Raw genomic sequence first — 15000 nt, 5'->3', positions numbered from 1 at the left:
GTGTCATCTGGTGTCGATGGGCTGCATATGTTTCCACACTAACTCTAAAACGTTAATTGTAATTGTATGAATCAATATGGCTCGCTAAGTGAAACAAATGTGTCTATTAGCAAAAAGCGAAATGGTCGCAGAAAAGTTTAAGCAAGAAACTTGCATCATTTGGTGAGGGTTTAAACAAATGACAATAACCTTGGATGTTAGTATTTCTGCATAGTCAATGTATTATCAATGGATGATTCGCATTAGCATAGTGACATTGCAGGGACTGTAATTTAAAGTAGTCTCCTAATCAAAGGTTATACCTATACATGATTGTATACATTCACAATTGTGTGTCTTGATTCACGCAACTTCCTATTGTGTAGCTACACTGGCAGGTGAATACGGAAGGCTGAAGGAGGCTGGTGGGGTGGTGGTGGCATTGACAGCTTGCCTTGCAACACGCACGTTGCTAGTTTGAATCGTGCTATAAATACAATATGTATTTACAATTATTGTTGTTAATACTCATGTTTGCTAATGCCTTCCCCTGATAACTTACCATTACCTTAACCACTCAAAGATAATGCCTAATACTGCCTAACTGCCTAACGCAATTCAAAGTGAATAAAGATGAACATCTTACGCAAATTTACATAACATTCATGTAACTTTTTCTCCAGTTTGACGTATCGTCAACAAATCTGTTATATGTGTGAATCAGGACACGTGATAGGGAATGAGTACTATTGTATATAGGTACACACATTCGTTAAGAGACCGTGTTGGGTAATGAGCTCCACCCTGTTTGGCAGTGTGCCTCAAGTTTTCAAGGAAGTCATTGTGTGTGTTTTCTCTCGTTCTCACCTACCACAGCGTTTCGTCACAATGAGTGTCCTGACCCGGGGGTGCCGGTCAACGGGAAGCGCTTCGGAGAGAGTCTGCAGCTGGGAAGCTCCATCTCCTTCTTGTGTGAGGAGGGCTTCGTAAAGACCCACGGCTCCCAGACCGTCTCCTGCATCCTCAAGGATGGGAATGTGGTGTGGGACAACGCCGTGCCCCGCTGTGAAGGTAAGAATAGACCTGCATGCTGTTCCTCTGTCTCAGATACTCTCTTGGTGTCCTTAACATCTCAATCCCACCTCTTACAGTACCTCTTTCCAACACCACGCCACACCCAGAGTTGATCCTGAAAAGAAAAACATCCATGAGTTTGTTGTTGAACATTACCACAAACTGATTAAAGTGCCTATACTTCAAAATGTTCTATAGAGCCCAGACACATACATCATGATTAATCAGCCATTATAACCTCATCTCTCCTGACCTCATATGGATTTAATTAACCATCCCAGGAATACAATCATGTAGTGAAGCTAGCTAAGCGCTAACATGTGATGTAGCACTAATATACCACTTGTCCTGAAGGGTAATATAGCATATATGCTCACCTCTTGAGAGTCTTATCAGGTTTTTCATTCATCCTATGCAAAGTGGGGCGTTATTGAAACACGTCTCCTCTCCCTCAATGAGAGGGAACGCCGTGTTGTCTCGAGACCATCTGTCATCTCCCAGCGTTTGTGGCGTAATGTGTCTTATAGATGTCCTTCAATGCAACTGATTAAATCATCCATTTCAAAGGTGGACGAGGAGACTCTGGCTACATCCTCCGTGTGTGTCTTCGGTTAGGGACAGGCAGGTAAATACAAAGGTATAGAGAGAGAGGACAGAGAGAGAGAGAGGACAGAGAGAGAGAGAGGACAGAGAGAGAGAGAGAGAGAGAGAGAGAGAGAGAGAGGTGAGGTTTTTGAGTATACTGTCTACTGTGTGACGATGAGGATGATAGAGGCTTAGTTTCTGTATTTGACACATCTTCGGTAGAGATTAACAGTCAGAATTGTTCTATGACACACACACAGACACACACACACACACACACACACACACACACACACACACACACATCCTCACTCACTCTTTGGAGATATGCTTAACCTTGAGCTGCTGAACAGACCTACGCTGTGCAGGAGTAAAACACCACAGACCCTCATGTATACCATGAAACATGGTGATGTACAGATAACTGAATATGCATAACACATCAGTGACCGACATGCATCATTGACTTTGTCTCTCTCTTCCCTCTCCCTATCTCTCTCCTACTACCACCCAGCCCCATGTGGAGGGGATCTGAAGGCTCCCAGTGGGATCATCCTGTCCCCAGGGTGGCCTGAGCTCTACAAGGAGGCCCTCAACTGTGAGTGGATCATCGAGGCTCCGCCAGGGTACCCAATCAAGATCATCTTTGACAAGTAAGTGCGAGCCTTGACATTGTTTTCTCTCTGTCTCTCTCTCTCTCTCTCTTTCTTTCTTTCTTGATCTCTATCCTACTCTCACACTCTCCGTAATGTCACTTTCTCTCCCATGGAGCTAATGCAGAAGAACATCATGATTTATTATCAAGCACCTTCATATTTATTTCATCGTTTCACTTGATTTCCGCTCAGAAGGACACGGATACACACATACCGACGTGGGGGGGGGGGGGGGGGCTCGCTCAACTAGCTAAGCTGGATCAAAAGCCACATTAGCGTTTCACAAGCCTCTGTCTGCACGCGTCCGTCTCATCACCATGATAGCCAGAGTAGCATGAAAAATGAATACAACACAAATGTTTGTTGCTCTTTGATGTTATGTAGCATCAATAAAACATGGCGCTGCGCTCCATTTAGCTGGACGGTTTCGTCATTGCTTTGATGAAGAATTGGAAGGGACAAGATTCACAGGCTTACTGCTGTTAAACTGCTGTGTCATATTATATACCCAGATAAGCTAAGTTGGTTATTATGTGCATTAAGATGCAAGTATTCAATCATATTCAATTTGCTATTACATGCATCTACCATTAAGGCATTGCAAGAGGCTCACAACTCACCCTACCGATGTCACGATAACGAACGTCCAACGGCAAAAGACTAATTTGCAAACATCTCATAGACTCAGCACAGGTGCCGGGAGAAAGCAGCAATGTGGAGAACACAAGGACGCTAATGCATTAATTAGGAACTTTGATTAATAAATAAATAATGTTGTTAATGAATGTCAAGAGTAGTTAATTGAAGCCGACAGCTAGTTCCTAGGAACACTGTGCCTCTCAGCAGTCCTGTTTTTGGGGAAGTCGGGTTGGGTTCCATCCTTCATGTTAATTAAGGTGACGGCAAACTTTATTGAGGAGATTGTTGGCAGTTTAATAAATAAGATGATAGTGATAGATGAGATTCACACTCCGTTTGGGTCCAGAGAATACATAAGGGGGATTCATCAAACCACCATGTGTCACCTCTGTGGTGTGTGTGTGTGTGTGTGTGTGTGTGTGTGTGTGTGTGTGTGTGTACATGTTTGTGATGCATGTGGGTAGTTCAATTTGTTTGCATTCATTGTGTATATTACAACGTAAATGGTTGTTGCTCAGTGATTTTATGTAGCATCAATAAAATATGGTGTTGCGCTCCATTTAGCTGGACGGTTTCACTGTGAAACACAACATTTTGTAAATCTCTTTGACGATAAATTGGAAGGGACAACAAACACAGGCAGACACAGAGGAAACACACACCATCACATTAGTGCTTGATATGCTTGTTAACACGCCATGGGTTATTTATCATATGCCCATTGATCGCATAAATATATCTCTATATATCTCTATCTCTAAGGTTTGTTTTTCCTCTGATTGACCACTATTTTATTTTCCCCCAGATTCCGGACAGAGGTGAATTATGATGTGCTGGAAGTGCGTGATGGGCGTTTTCCCTCCTCAACCCTGATTGGCAGTTACCAGGGTACCCAGGTGCCCCAGTTCCTCATCAGCACCTCCAACTTCCTGTTCATCCTCTTCTCCACCGACAAGAGCCACTCTGACATTGGCTTCCGCATCCGCTATGAGAGTAAGCTTCATCTACACACACACACACACACACACACACACACACACACACACACACACACACACACACACACACACACACACACACACACACACACACACACACACACAGAGGAAAAGGGTACCCTTTATTAGAGGGAAAGAGGGAATACTGTATTTCACCATTTTCCATTTCTCATATGTCATGATTATTTAGCTACTACAATTAAGTCTGGGCCTGTACTGAGCTATCAAAGACAAAGCATTTTAATCACAGTATATGTGAGATGATATTAATGGCCTACTATTAAAATGAACACCATGGGCTACCCATTTCAGCGTGCAGTAATTTAAATCAGAACACCTATAATTATGAAATAATTGTAGATTGATGATACTGTAAGATAACCTGTTCCCACACATACACGCACTTTAATACCATGTGTGTGTGTGTCAGGGGAGGCTGGTGGAGGCAGAAATCGGAGGACAGGCTCATTGTAATTCATGGAATGGAATAAGGAATGGTATCACACGGTCATTCAATTCCATGCATTACAATGAGCCCGTCCTCCGATTTGTGCCTTCACCAGCCTCCCCTGGTGTGGGTCAACTCTGACAGTGAAGTGTATATATAACAATATAACACAATATAACAGTGACTTGTTATCCTTTTTATGCCTGTGTGACTAATGTTCGTAACCTTTGAATTCATCACTGTGTGAACCTTAGCTAAGCTTTAATCATTTATTAAAGTACGAGACACCACTCAGACAGACACAGAAGGTGTGCGTGAGTGTGAGAGGACTTTCTATTGGCTCCTTTGTGTTCTAAATAACACTCCTGACTCAGGGACATTTTAGTTTGAGATGTCAGTATTACTTTTATGCTACCTTGAAGCATATTCGTGCTACCCATTAGCATGTCAAGACTGTTAAAGTGGTCAATTCCGCCCTATTTTACCAGAAATATCTGTTTTACAGCCGTTAACACTAGTCCTCTCAAATGACTTCCCTGACTTTGACTAAATGTCTATTTTTAAGATAATGGCGTTCAAAATCAGACATGGAAAGAATACAAATGTTAGCATTTTCACATATAATTTTCATGACTACCACAGCTTTTTTTAAAAACCAACATCCCCATGTCACATCCTGAGGTGTGATTAACACCTGCTCTTACCGGCTCTGGGTAATGGCTTACCCATGTCAACCCTAATGGATTGCATACAAAGACAGGAAGACAATACCAGGTATTTTCACGATCAATGCGCAAAGCCTGTGCAGCGCACACCCAGCCTGCAAAGGCATCTTTTTTTGGTTCATGTTCACTAGTTAGGTTTCTCCCTAGAGATGCCGATGTGTGGATATGTATGATGGTGATGGGATGCAGAGATCACAAGATACAAGGAGGTGAGGCTGATTAGTTGAGCATGTGCAGGTGTGCAGGGGGCTGATTAGTTGAGCATGTGCAGGTGTGGGGGGCTGATTAGTTGAACAGGTGCAGGTGTGCGGGGCTGATTAGTTGAGCAGGTGCAGGTGCGCATGGTGTCGTTCATATACATGACAGTGTTAGCGCCAGCGATGATTACAGTGATTCTGACCCTGACTACGACCTTGAGCCTCTGACGCCTCGGGCTACCCGCCAAAAAAATATTAGAATAGAACCGACACGAACACGTGTCACCTCGGCCTCTGACACCTTGGGCTCCCTGGAAAAAATAATCACAACAGTAACCACTGAGCAGGTGTCACCTCGGCCTCCGATTCCTCGGACTCCCCCGCAGTAGAATCAGAATAGAACCGACTAGAAGCCGGTATCACCACCATCCGTGGTGAGGCAAGAGCCCTGGGAAGGATGGGACAGCTGTGTTTGAAGAGCCCGCAGGCACCAACGCAGCAGGTAGAATGACATCATACAATGTCATTACTGAGAGGCCGGGGCCTACTACGCCTGCAAGAGGAAAAAGCACACTCGACAGTTTTCATTGTTTATGTGACATGGGCATATTGCAGCAAATCAACGACTGTACTGTTGCTGAGCTGCACCGGGTCGAAGGAGACAATACTTGGGCCATGTCTGTTGATGAACTGCAATCATTCATCGGTACCCTATGTTGTATATCCGCGGGGCGCAGCGCACAAGGTCTATGCCTGTCTTTCCCGAGACTGTGTTTTCATGATAAGGACATAAAACCGACGCGCAGGGAGACAGACACATTTGCTTCGATGACAGACAGTTTTTTCATGTTCAGGACGTTTCACATGTGACTGCCTGTTGTTCCCTGTTTTAAATGATTAAATTGATTACGTTGTGGTGGGTTATTTTTTGCATTACTGTATGTACAGTTACAGCAATTTTGTCTGTCAATATGTTATTCTAACGTTATTCTAATGATTATTAAGTCCTGACTAAACACAAACCCTGCATTATTTTTTGCATGGCATTGATCTAATTCAATGATTACTCTGTTACACCAACATCAACAAATTGACATCTCTCTTTGGGAACTTTGGATAGTAATGAGAGCCCAAGGCTTCTAGTGTGCGTGCGTGCATGTGCGTCCAAATAGGTTATCTTCATTGTTGTATTTCCTTCCCAGCACTGCAGCTGCAGTCGGACCACTGTGTTGACCCCGGTATTCCTGTCAATGGCCAGCGTCATGGAAATGACTTCTACGTAGGAGCCTTAGTAACATTCAGCTGTGAAGCAGGGTACACACTCAGCGACCCAGAACCCCTCGAATGTGAACCGAACTTCCAGTGGAGTAGACCCCTCCCCACCTGTGATGGTATGTTCCATCGTTAATAATGTTTTATGTAAGGGATTGAGAGTTATTTGATGCCTTATGTTACTTGAATGATTTTATGTTAGGGACTGGTGGTACCTTTTAAAAGTGTCTTTCCTGATTTCCTAATAAATGCTTTTTATATGTTAGAGACCGGTCTTAACCTTTACAGTTTCCCTGCTTATTTCACCATAAATGCGTTTTATATTTCAAGCCAGTATTGATTTTCCTCTCTATGCAATGATATTGACGAGATCCACCCTCCATGTTTATGCCCTTCTGAAGGGCACCTCTAGTAAACTGAATTTTAGTGTATTGTAAAAGCATAGACCAGTTTATCCATGATATGTGTACATTTCATTTATGTCTGCTTTCATCCACCTCTTTCCTGTATTCTCTCTCTCTCTCTCTCTCTCTCTCTCTCTCTCTCTCTCTCTCTCTCTCTCTCTCTCTCTCTCTCTCTCTCTGCAGCATTGTGTGGAGGTTATATCCAGGGTAACACAGGAACCATTCTGTCCCCCGGGTTTCCAGACTTCTACCCCCACAACCTCAACTGCACATGGATGATCGAGTCGTCGCATGGCAAAGGTTAGAAGACCACTTATGTCGACATGCTCACTCCAGTCCAATTCAATTTCAGTTACAACGTCGTTTTTCACCGAGTCCTTTGGAGACGTCACAGCCATGAGCCGCTGTGAGTCAAGCCCAAGGCGAGAGCACCAAGGGAGATGTCTCTCATCACATCTCCATAATCACAGCCCTCACAGTGCATTACCGTCAAGGAATAACTTATTTTGTAGAAAATTGTGCATGGTGAGTAACTATTGAATGAATATGAAGAACACATAGTATAGTACATTTTAAGTTAGATATTTTGAGTTGTCATTTGCTGAAAAAGACTACAGTACAGCTACAGTAGCTTTTTAGGGCAACTGTACATCAAACAACATAGGCTACACTCAGCACTGGGCATGTTGCTAGTGGATCAGAAGAATTTCCAATCTAGCCTAACAACCCCCCTCAGCTTTATTCATGATAAAGCACGGCCTCTTGTGTGTTATTGCTTAAACAACAACACATTTTGTATTATTAGGCTATTGCTGCTAGCTGCAGAAGCGTCCATCTAGTTAGGCATTTGGGGAGCAGTGCGTTCCTTAATTAGCGAGCAATGCAAGGTCTAGCTACGCTACACAGACAGCGAGCTGAAAACAAAGTGTAGTCAGCTAACTATCACATTGGTTTTAACTTAGCATTGGTTAGCGGGTATTACACACGTTACATTGCTAGCTGCAATAATAGCATCCTTGGGAGAGAGACAGAGACAGAGTTTGGTCTATCACCTGGCAGAAAGCCAAGCCAAATGAAACGGAAAGCTTCAACTTGATATCATATATTGAAAACCGACCGTAGTCGTACTGAGTAGCAACAGCAGCAGCTGACAAATAGCTTGCTTGCATTTGTAGCTCTATGTGTTGTAATCTGAGGAGGCGAACATTTGCATTGCCCTACTCGTTTGTGCAGCTGACTGGTGGCAATTGTCATAGAAACATATAGTAGTAGCTTCCTTGTATGTGACATTCCATTCTGGCCCTTTCCCATTGACATAACATGGGAACACAAACACAAAACAGAAACAGGGAACACAATAAGAAAACCACTGCACGTTCAAATTTCAAAACATTTCGATGCACTGCTTTATATTACTACCACATTTTCAAGGGGCCTCTCATTGTAAACAAAATCTGTTTTAATGAAAACTGCTGAACGGATCTTTCTGAAAATTGCCTTATATTAAGTCTGTCCACCCTTGAGTAGACGTGCCAAACTGCTTTGACAAAATATTCACTAACAGCAGAAAATGATGAAAGGCAAAAAACAATAGTCAATAGTCAAATCCACACATTGTTTAACACCAACACAACCATGCTTACAAGTTGTTTATATCGTTCCCTCTGACTTTCCCCTCCTCACCAGGTGTGCAGTTCACCTTTCACACGTTCCACCTGGAGAGCCCCCATGACCACCTGTTGGTGACTGAGAATGGCAGCTTCTCCCAGCCCCTGTGGAGGCTGACGGGCTCAACACTGCCCTCGCCGCTCAGCGCAGGCCTGTTTGGGAACTACACCGCTCAGATCCGCTTCCTATCAGACTTCTCTGTGTCCTACGAGGGATTCAACATCACCTTCTCAGGTCAGGAGACAGGACACCTGGGCAGATGGAGAGAGGTGGAAAGGGGGTGAGGATTAGGTTAGGGTTAAGGGTAGCACTTTAGTAAAGGGAACACTTATTAGGCACATGTGTAGCTTACACTGTAAGTGTTTTATAAGTAGCTATTAGGTTTTATTCAGTGTTTTCTTATTCCCTGGTTAGTCATGTAGTGGCTGGACAGACAGATTTAGGGTTGAAACATCATGTTAATGGCTCCATCTAGCCCATTGGTAGAATAGGAGATGTTTGACAGATGTAGAATCTCTAGTGGAAAACCCCACTGTATAATACAGCATATTATGTGTGATGCCAACAGTATTTATAGATATGAATGGGTCGTCACTGGAGGGTAGGAATGAGTCACCCCTAACATATTAAAGATCTCAGGTGGTCTCATCTTCTCTAAGTAGTGTTGAATGTGTCTTTTGGAATGATCGAAATGCAACCACTTCATATGATGATGAGGAGCTGTTTATTAAGGCGACGCACAATGAACTGAATTGAAGCTGAGGTGGAATCATACTCTTCTACTGAGCGGGACCAATTACCCCCCCGCCCAGAACCACTTCTCACTCTCTGCAACCTTTCTTACTCAATTCAAATTCAAATAAGTGGAACTGACAACAAAGGAGGGATTCAAAGCTGCCAAAGCAACACAATACAATATATTCATTACTCTTATTGACAGTGAAATATTGTGAATACTAACATTCTCTCTCTGTATTCTTTCCCTCACCTTGTCTCTTGTCCGTCCGTCAGAGTATGATCTAGAGCCTTGTGAGGACCCAGGCGTGCCCCCCTACAGTACCCGTAAGGGGCTGCAGTTTGGGGTGGGTGACGGCCTGATCTTCTCCTGTTTCCCGGGCTACCGCCTGGAGGGGCCAGCGAGGGTGGTGTGTCTGGGGGGGAGGAGGCGGGTGTGGAGTTCCCCTCTGCCAAGGTGTGTTGGTAGGTGGTCACATGCTTTAATTTGGCTTTGTTCACCCCCCTTCTCACTCCCCTTCAAACACCATCCCATAATACCCCCCCCCCCCACACACACACACACACACACACACACACACATACCACACACACGCGCACACACACACACACACACACACGCACACACACACACACACCATACACTCTTGTACCCCTATTACCCCTGATACACCCCCTTATATCCCTTCATATCCTCTTGACTCCCCATCTCCCATCCATCCTCATCACACACTTCCCCATATACTACTCTATGTACTCCCCAACACCTCCGCCCTAACCCTTCTCAGCTGTTGCTAAGTGACTGAATCTTCCCCACAATGACTTTGGTAGGGTAGTATCTGTGTAACATCAGTGTAGAATATAATCATATAGAGGGCATGAATTAACTGCTTTTTATTGACTTTGTTCATTGGTTCATAAGGCTTCGCGTACATGATGGTCCAAATGAATGCAGATCCGTGTGTTATTTTAATGACTAAGCCTTCATGGATGCATTAGAAGATTACCGTTAAGAAGAAATGTGTGCGCCTTTGTCATTACAATAAGCAATACAGTATTACAATGGTTGCCCTCTGCGTTTGTCCTTAGAATGTTACTTTAAAGTCTCTTAAACCAACAAGAGAGTTAAATCACAGCGAGAGAGTTAAATCACAGCCGGTTAAATCACAGCGAGTGAAAAAGGCCTTAAACTGCTTTGATGAAAGAGAGGAATATTTTGGATGCCAGATTTACTCCAATTATATAGTGACGAAATGGCTTATGGGGTCTAAAGTTAGAATGCTGACATTGCCGTTCAAGCAAGTAATTATGTTTTATGTATATGATATCTAGCTTCTGGTTTATGTGGGATTGTTTATACTTTTTTGGGAAACTGGGTCAAGATATTTTCTGAATAAATATGAATTTAAATCCACTCAGTCGCATCGTTTGGAGCAATGTGTTATTTATTTATTTTTGTCCCATAATTTAGTCTGGGATTTTTCCTTGACTTGCTCGAGCAATAAACATGTTTAGTTTGTGACATTGATATGGAATTTAGCTGATACTGTTGCTACTAAATTAATACAACATTAATATCTCTCAAACATAACCAAAATGTGGTTAAACACTCGTTTCTGCAGACCTGGAAATATGATCTGGTGGATCGTAATACTAGGGTTTGACCACCAAAAATGTAAGATATGTAACGTAAGAGTTGTGTTTGGAATTACGACTTGCGTAACTTCGACTAGTTAAGTTTAGGGATTAATTTATACTGGTTAAGTTTAGGGTTAGGGTTAGGGGAAGGCATAACAAGTAGTGTCTCCAGCGTGATTTGTACCAGCAACGTTCAGGTTACAAGTCACAAGTCACCTGAGTGTTGCAAACTCTTCCGATGTTTGTTGAGCTTTGTCCTATCCCAGATTTACATTAAGAACCTATTGCATTTTTTGTCAGTGGTCAACCCAGCCCGCCCCATCCCTCCCACCTCCTCCCCTCCGCATGCCCCCATACAGTACAAGTTTAAAAATGTATGGTGCAGACAAGTAACGTATTGCCTTGCTTTTTTCCCTCCTTTTCCTCTTTTTTCTATCTGTCTACATCTATCGATTCTCTTCAACCCCCCACCCCCCCCCCCCCCACCCCCCTCCACCCCTCTCTGTCTCTGCTGTAGCTGAGTGTGGCTCATCGGTAACTGGTATGCAGGGGGTGCTCCTCTCGCCCAATTACCCTGGTTACTATGGCAACAACCATGAGTGCATCTACTCGATCCAGACGCAGCCTGGAAAGGGCATCCAGCTTCGAGCACGAGACTTCAGACTGGAGGACGATGACATGCTTAAAGTGAGGCGGCAAACAACTTTTTTTGTGTGTGTGTGTGTGTGTGCGTGTGCGTGTGTGTGTGTGTGTGTGTGTGTGCGTGTGTGTGTGTGTGTGTGTGTGTGCGTGTGTGTGTGTGTGTGTGTGTTTGTCTGCCCCAACAGTGCCAGTATATCTGACATTGCCTCTGTCGCCATGTGTGTAGGTGTTTGATGGCAGCAGTAACAGTGCTCGTCTGCTGGGTTTGTTCACTGGTGAAGAGCTGCTGGAGTCCACTCTCAACACCACCTCCAGCTCCATGTGGCTAGAATTCATCAGCAACGAAGACAACACCAACAAGGGCTTCGAGCTTCACTTCACCAGTGAGTAACACACACACACACACACACACACACACACACACACGCACACATATATACACACACGCACATGCCCGGAGAGTCAGACCTCTTCCCTCAGGTAACAGCCAATGAGAAGTTGTGTCCATAGTAAAGGCAGGTGTAGTGTAAAGAGGGGCATGAATAAATCACTCACAGCTTGAGGCAAAGTAAGAGGGCTCTGGAAGGACTTTGTTCAGTTTGGTTCGTGGTTGGTTGAAAAAATCATATTTCTTTATATGCCCTTTGTCTTATTTCATACCCTACCTCTTATCATTCTCTCTCTATCTTCCTTACTTCTTTATAAATGAATTAATTCCTTCCTTCCTTCTTTCTTTCCGCTCCCCCTCTCCTTCTCTTCTTTGCAGGTTTTGAGCTGGTGAAGTGTGAGGACCCAGGTGTTCCCCAGTTTGGCTACAAGCAGGAGGACAAGGGCCACTTTGCAGGGAGCATGGTGTCCTACAGCTGTGACCCAGGCTACACCCTGAAAGGACCCCAGAACCTGACCTGTCTGAGGGGGGAGAGGAGGGCCTGGGACAGTCCTCTGCCCCTCTGCGTCGGTAAGTCTGAGCTCTTTTGGATATGGTGATGATCCATCAACATTGGATCATGAGTGTCCAGGTTTAGGAGATGTAGGGGCCTGTAGGCAGACATGGGGAGCAATTTTTGGGCATCTCAGCTCAGTGCCTTTCAATACAATGTCTCGTAAAGGTTGTTACTCTGATGCTTCAAAAAACAGCATTACGTCAGCACTGTGAGGATCCCCATTCTCCTTGCTCATGGTCAGTAAAATTAGATCCCCCCTCCAATCCGTATCAATTATGCAGGGGCCCACTTAGGCAGGCTTTTATCCCCTCTCTGCTGGAGAGAAGGGAGTGAACTGTTCCTGAGTGGGGCTAAGCCTTTCTATTAGGTAATAAAGTGTGGAGAGGGATTATTTCCCCTGCTGCATTGTTGTCAATCAAACATACTGTACACGAATACGGTGAGACACACAAACACACACACACACACACACACACACTGGCCCTTCTCTCCTGACAAGCACGTGATTTGTGTTATACAACATGACAAGACTACCGTTTCCCCTGGGAAGATAAACTGCACTTCAAATCCCAATATCACATGCAGGATGTATTGCGTAAACCCCTATCCGTGATATTAACAGGACGACATACATACAGTACATCTCTGTACAGTATATTACATAGATATGTATACATCGCCCCCTCTGATGGATGTCCCAATCTAAAGTCGAGTATATTGCAACATTAGTCATAACTTCACTCATATCCTTCTGCTGTCCATAGCAAGGTAATTTAATTCAGTGGAACACTGTGTATTGGAACATGCCTACCAGACAAGGTGCACTAGACAGACTGACGAATTACATTTGTGGGCTAAATAAATACTATTGGTCCATTGATCCCAATTAAGACTCTGCTCTTAGATGCTTTGGCCATCCAGGCCTTACGCAGACAACACATTTTTAGAGATCGCACAGATCTATTTGATGAGACGGATGAATGGCTGCTGAGCCGTTTCTGCTTTTAGATACTCCAGAGCCTCAACTTAGGCGAAACACACGCCGGTCAAATCCCGTGCCTCCACACCTGCCCTTATATGGTGTTTAGGGGGGCGTTACCTATGCTAATAAGAAACAATCGGCCACGCGCCTCCAATGTATGATCGAGTGAGATTCATCATTCAGCACACCTGGGTGAGAGCAGATTTGGATGGTTAAGAACATGCTTGGTGCATCTGGAGTTGACTTCTCTTATTTTTTCTCTTAACGGAAAATTAAGAGAAAATATATAAGAGACATTTAAGAGAATGTTGCTGCATGAGGCCCATTGAATCGTCTGACTCCTCTACAGTAGGAGGACCCAGAGAAGGGAGAGTGCATCGAGTTGGCTCTTTTCCGTCAGATCACTCTCAATTGAATAGTGTGATGGAGGACTGCATTGCATGAACCTATGATATTACCTCATCAATTAAACTTTGGATGTCATTCTCTCTCTCTCTCTCTCTCTCTCTCTCCCTCTCTCTCCCTCTCTCCCTCTCTCTCTCTCTCTCTCTCTCTCTCCCTCTCTCTCTCTCTCTCTCCCTCTCTCTCTCTAGCGGAGTGTGGAGGCACCATGAAGGATGAGCCTACGGGTCGCATTCTGTCTCCAGGTTACCCAGCACCCTATGAACACAACCTGCACTGTGTGTGGACCATCGAGGCCGCCCCGGGCAGCACCGTTGGGTCAGTTCACAACTGTGTTATCTGTCGTTCCTATATATCACTTTCCCATTCTTGTATCCCTAAGCACCTGCCTTCCTTCATCTTTATATCTGTCCATCCATCCATCCATCCATCCATCCATCCATCCATCCATCATTCCATGTATTCCTCATCTATCTTTCTCTTCATCACACAATCTATTCATCCCTCCTACTGTTTATTCATCCCTGCGTCCATCCATCCGTCCAGCCCTCCATCCCTTCATCTCTCCACCCATGTCAATAATGCAGAGGGTGTCTGAGACAGGTCTAATCCTCAGTGCTGCTGTGTTTGGCCTCTGAGTTCAGTGTTGGGTGAAGGACAGGCTAAGTGTCTACGTCACTCCAGAGGTGTGTGTGTCTGTGTGCGTGTGTGTGTGTCTGTGTGTGTGTGTGTGTGTGTGTGTGTGTGTGTGTGTGTGTGTGTGTGTGTGTGTGTGTGTGTCTGACCTCCTCTTCTGCCTTTTAGAGCTAATGAGTAGACAGGCGTCCACAGTAATCGCTGCTCATTTGGCCAACGTAATTTTGCATGAAATCTGGCCGGCGCCAAGAGGCCCTGTAATTGGTCAGATGTTATAATTGTGCTGTTTATCAGACACCTCACCTCTCCTCACCCGTCCTCGCCCCACTCTCGTCCTTCAAAAGCAGGCTCCTGGTCCTGCCAAGTTTTCGGTGTT

At 44.4% G+C, this 15000-nt stretch overlaps 1 protein-coding gene across 1 annotated transcript in view; it reads left to right on the top strand.

Annotated features, from left to right (window-relative positions):
• csmd2 (CUB and Sushi multiple domains 2) overlaps positions 1-15000 on the top strand; it is a gene marked incomplete at both ends in the record, with an annotated part of 212746 nt that overhangs the window by 124656 nt on the left and 73090 nt on the right. The window contains 11 exons of the mRNA XM_083680039.1: positions 856-1050; positions 2153-2291; positions 3739-3926; positions 6504-6692; positions 7161-7277; positions 8664-8879; positions 9657-9845; positions 11536-11705; positions 11887-12043; positions 12427-12618; positions 14180-14306. Coding sequence (XP_083536165.1) covers positions 856-1050; positions 2153-2291; positions 3739-3926; positions 6504-6692; positions 7161-7277; positions 8664-8879; positions 9657-9845; positions 11536-11705; positions 11887-12043; positions 12427-12618; positions 14180-14306 — 1879 coding nt within the window. The remainder of the gene's footprint in view (positions 1-855; positions 1051-2152; positions 2292-3738; positions 3927-6503; positions 6693-7160; positions 7278-8663; positions 8880-9656; positions 9846-11535; positions 11706-11886; positions 12044-12426; positions 12619-14179; positions 14307-15000) is intronic.

The sequence above is a fragment of the Argentina silus genome (genome assembly GCF_951799395.1).
Source record: "Argentina silus genome assembly, chromosome: 11".
NCBI lineage: Eukaryota > Metazoa > Chordata > Actinopteri > Argentiniformes > Argentinidae > Argentina > Argentina silus.
This window is presented reverse-complemented; position numbering and strand designations above follow the sequence as displayed.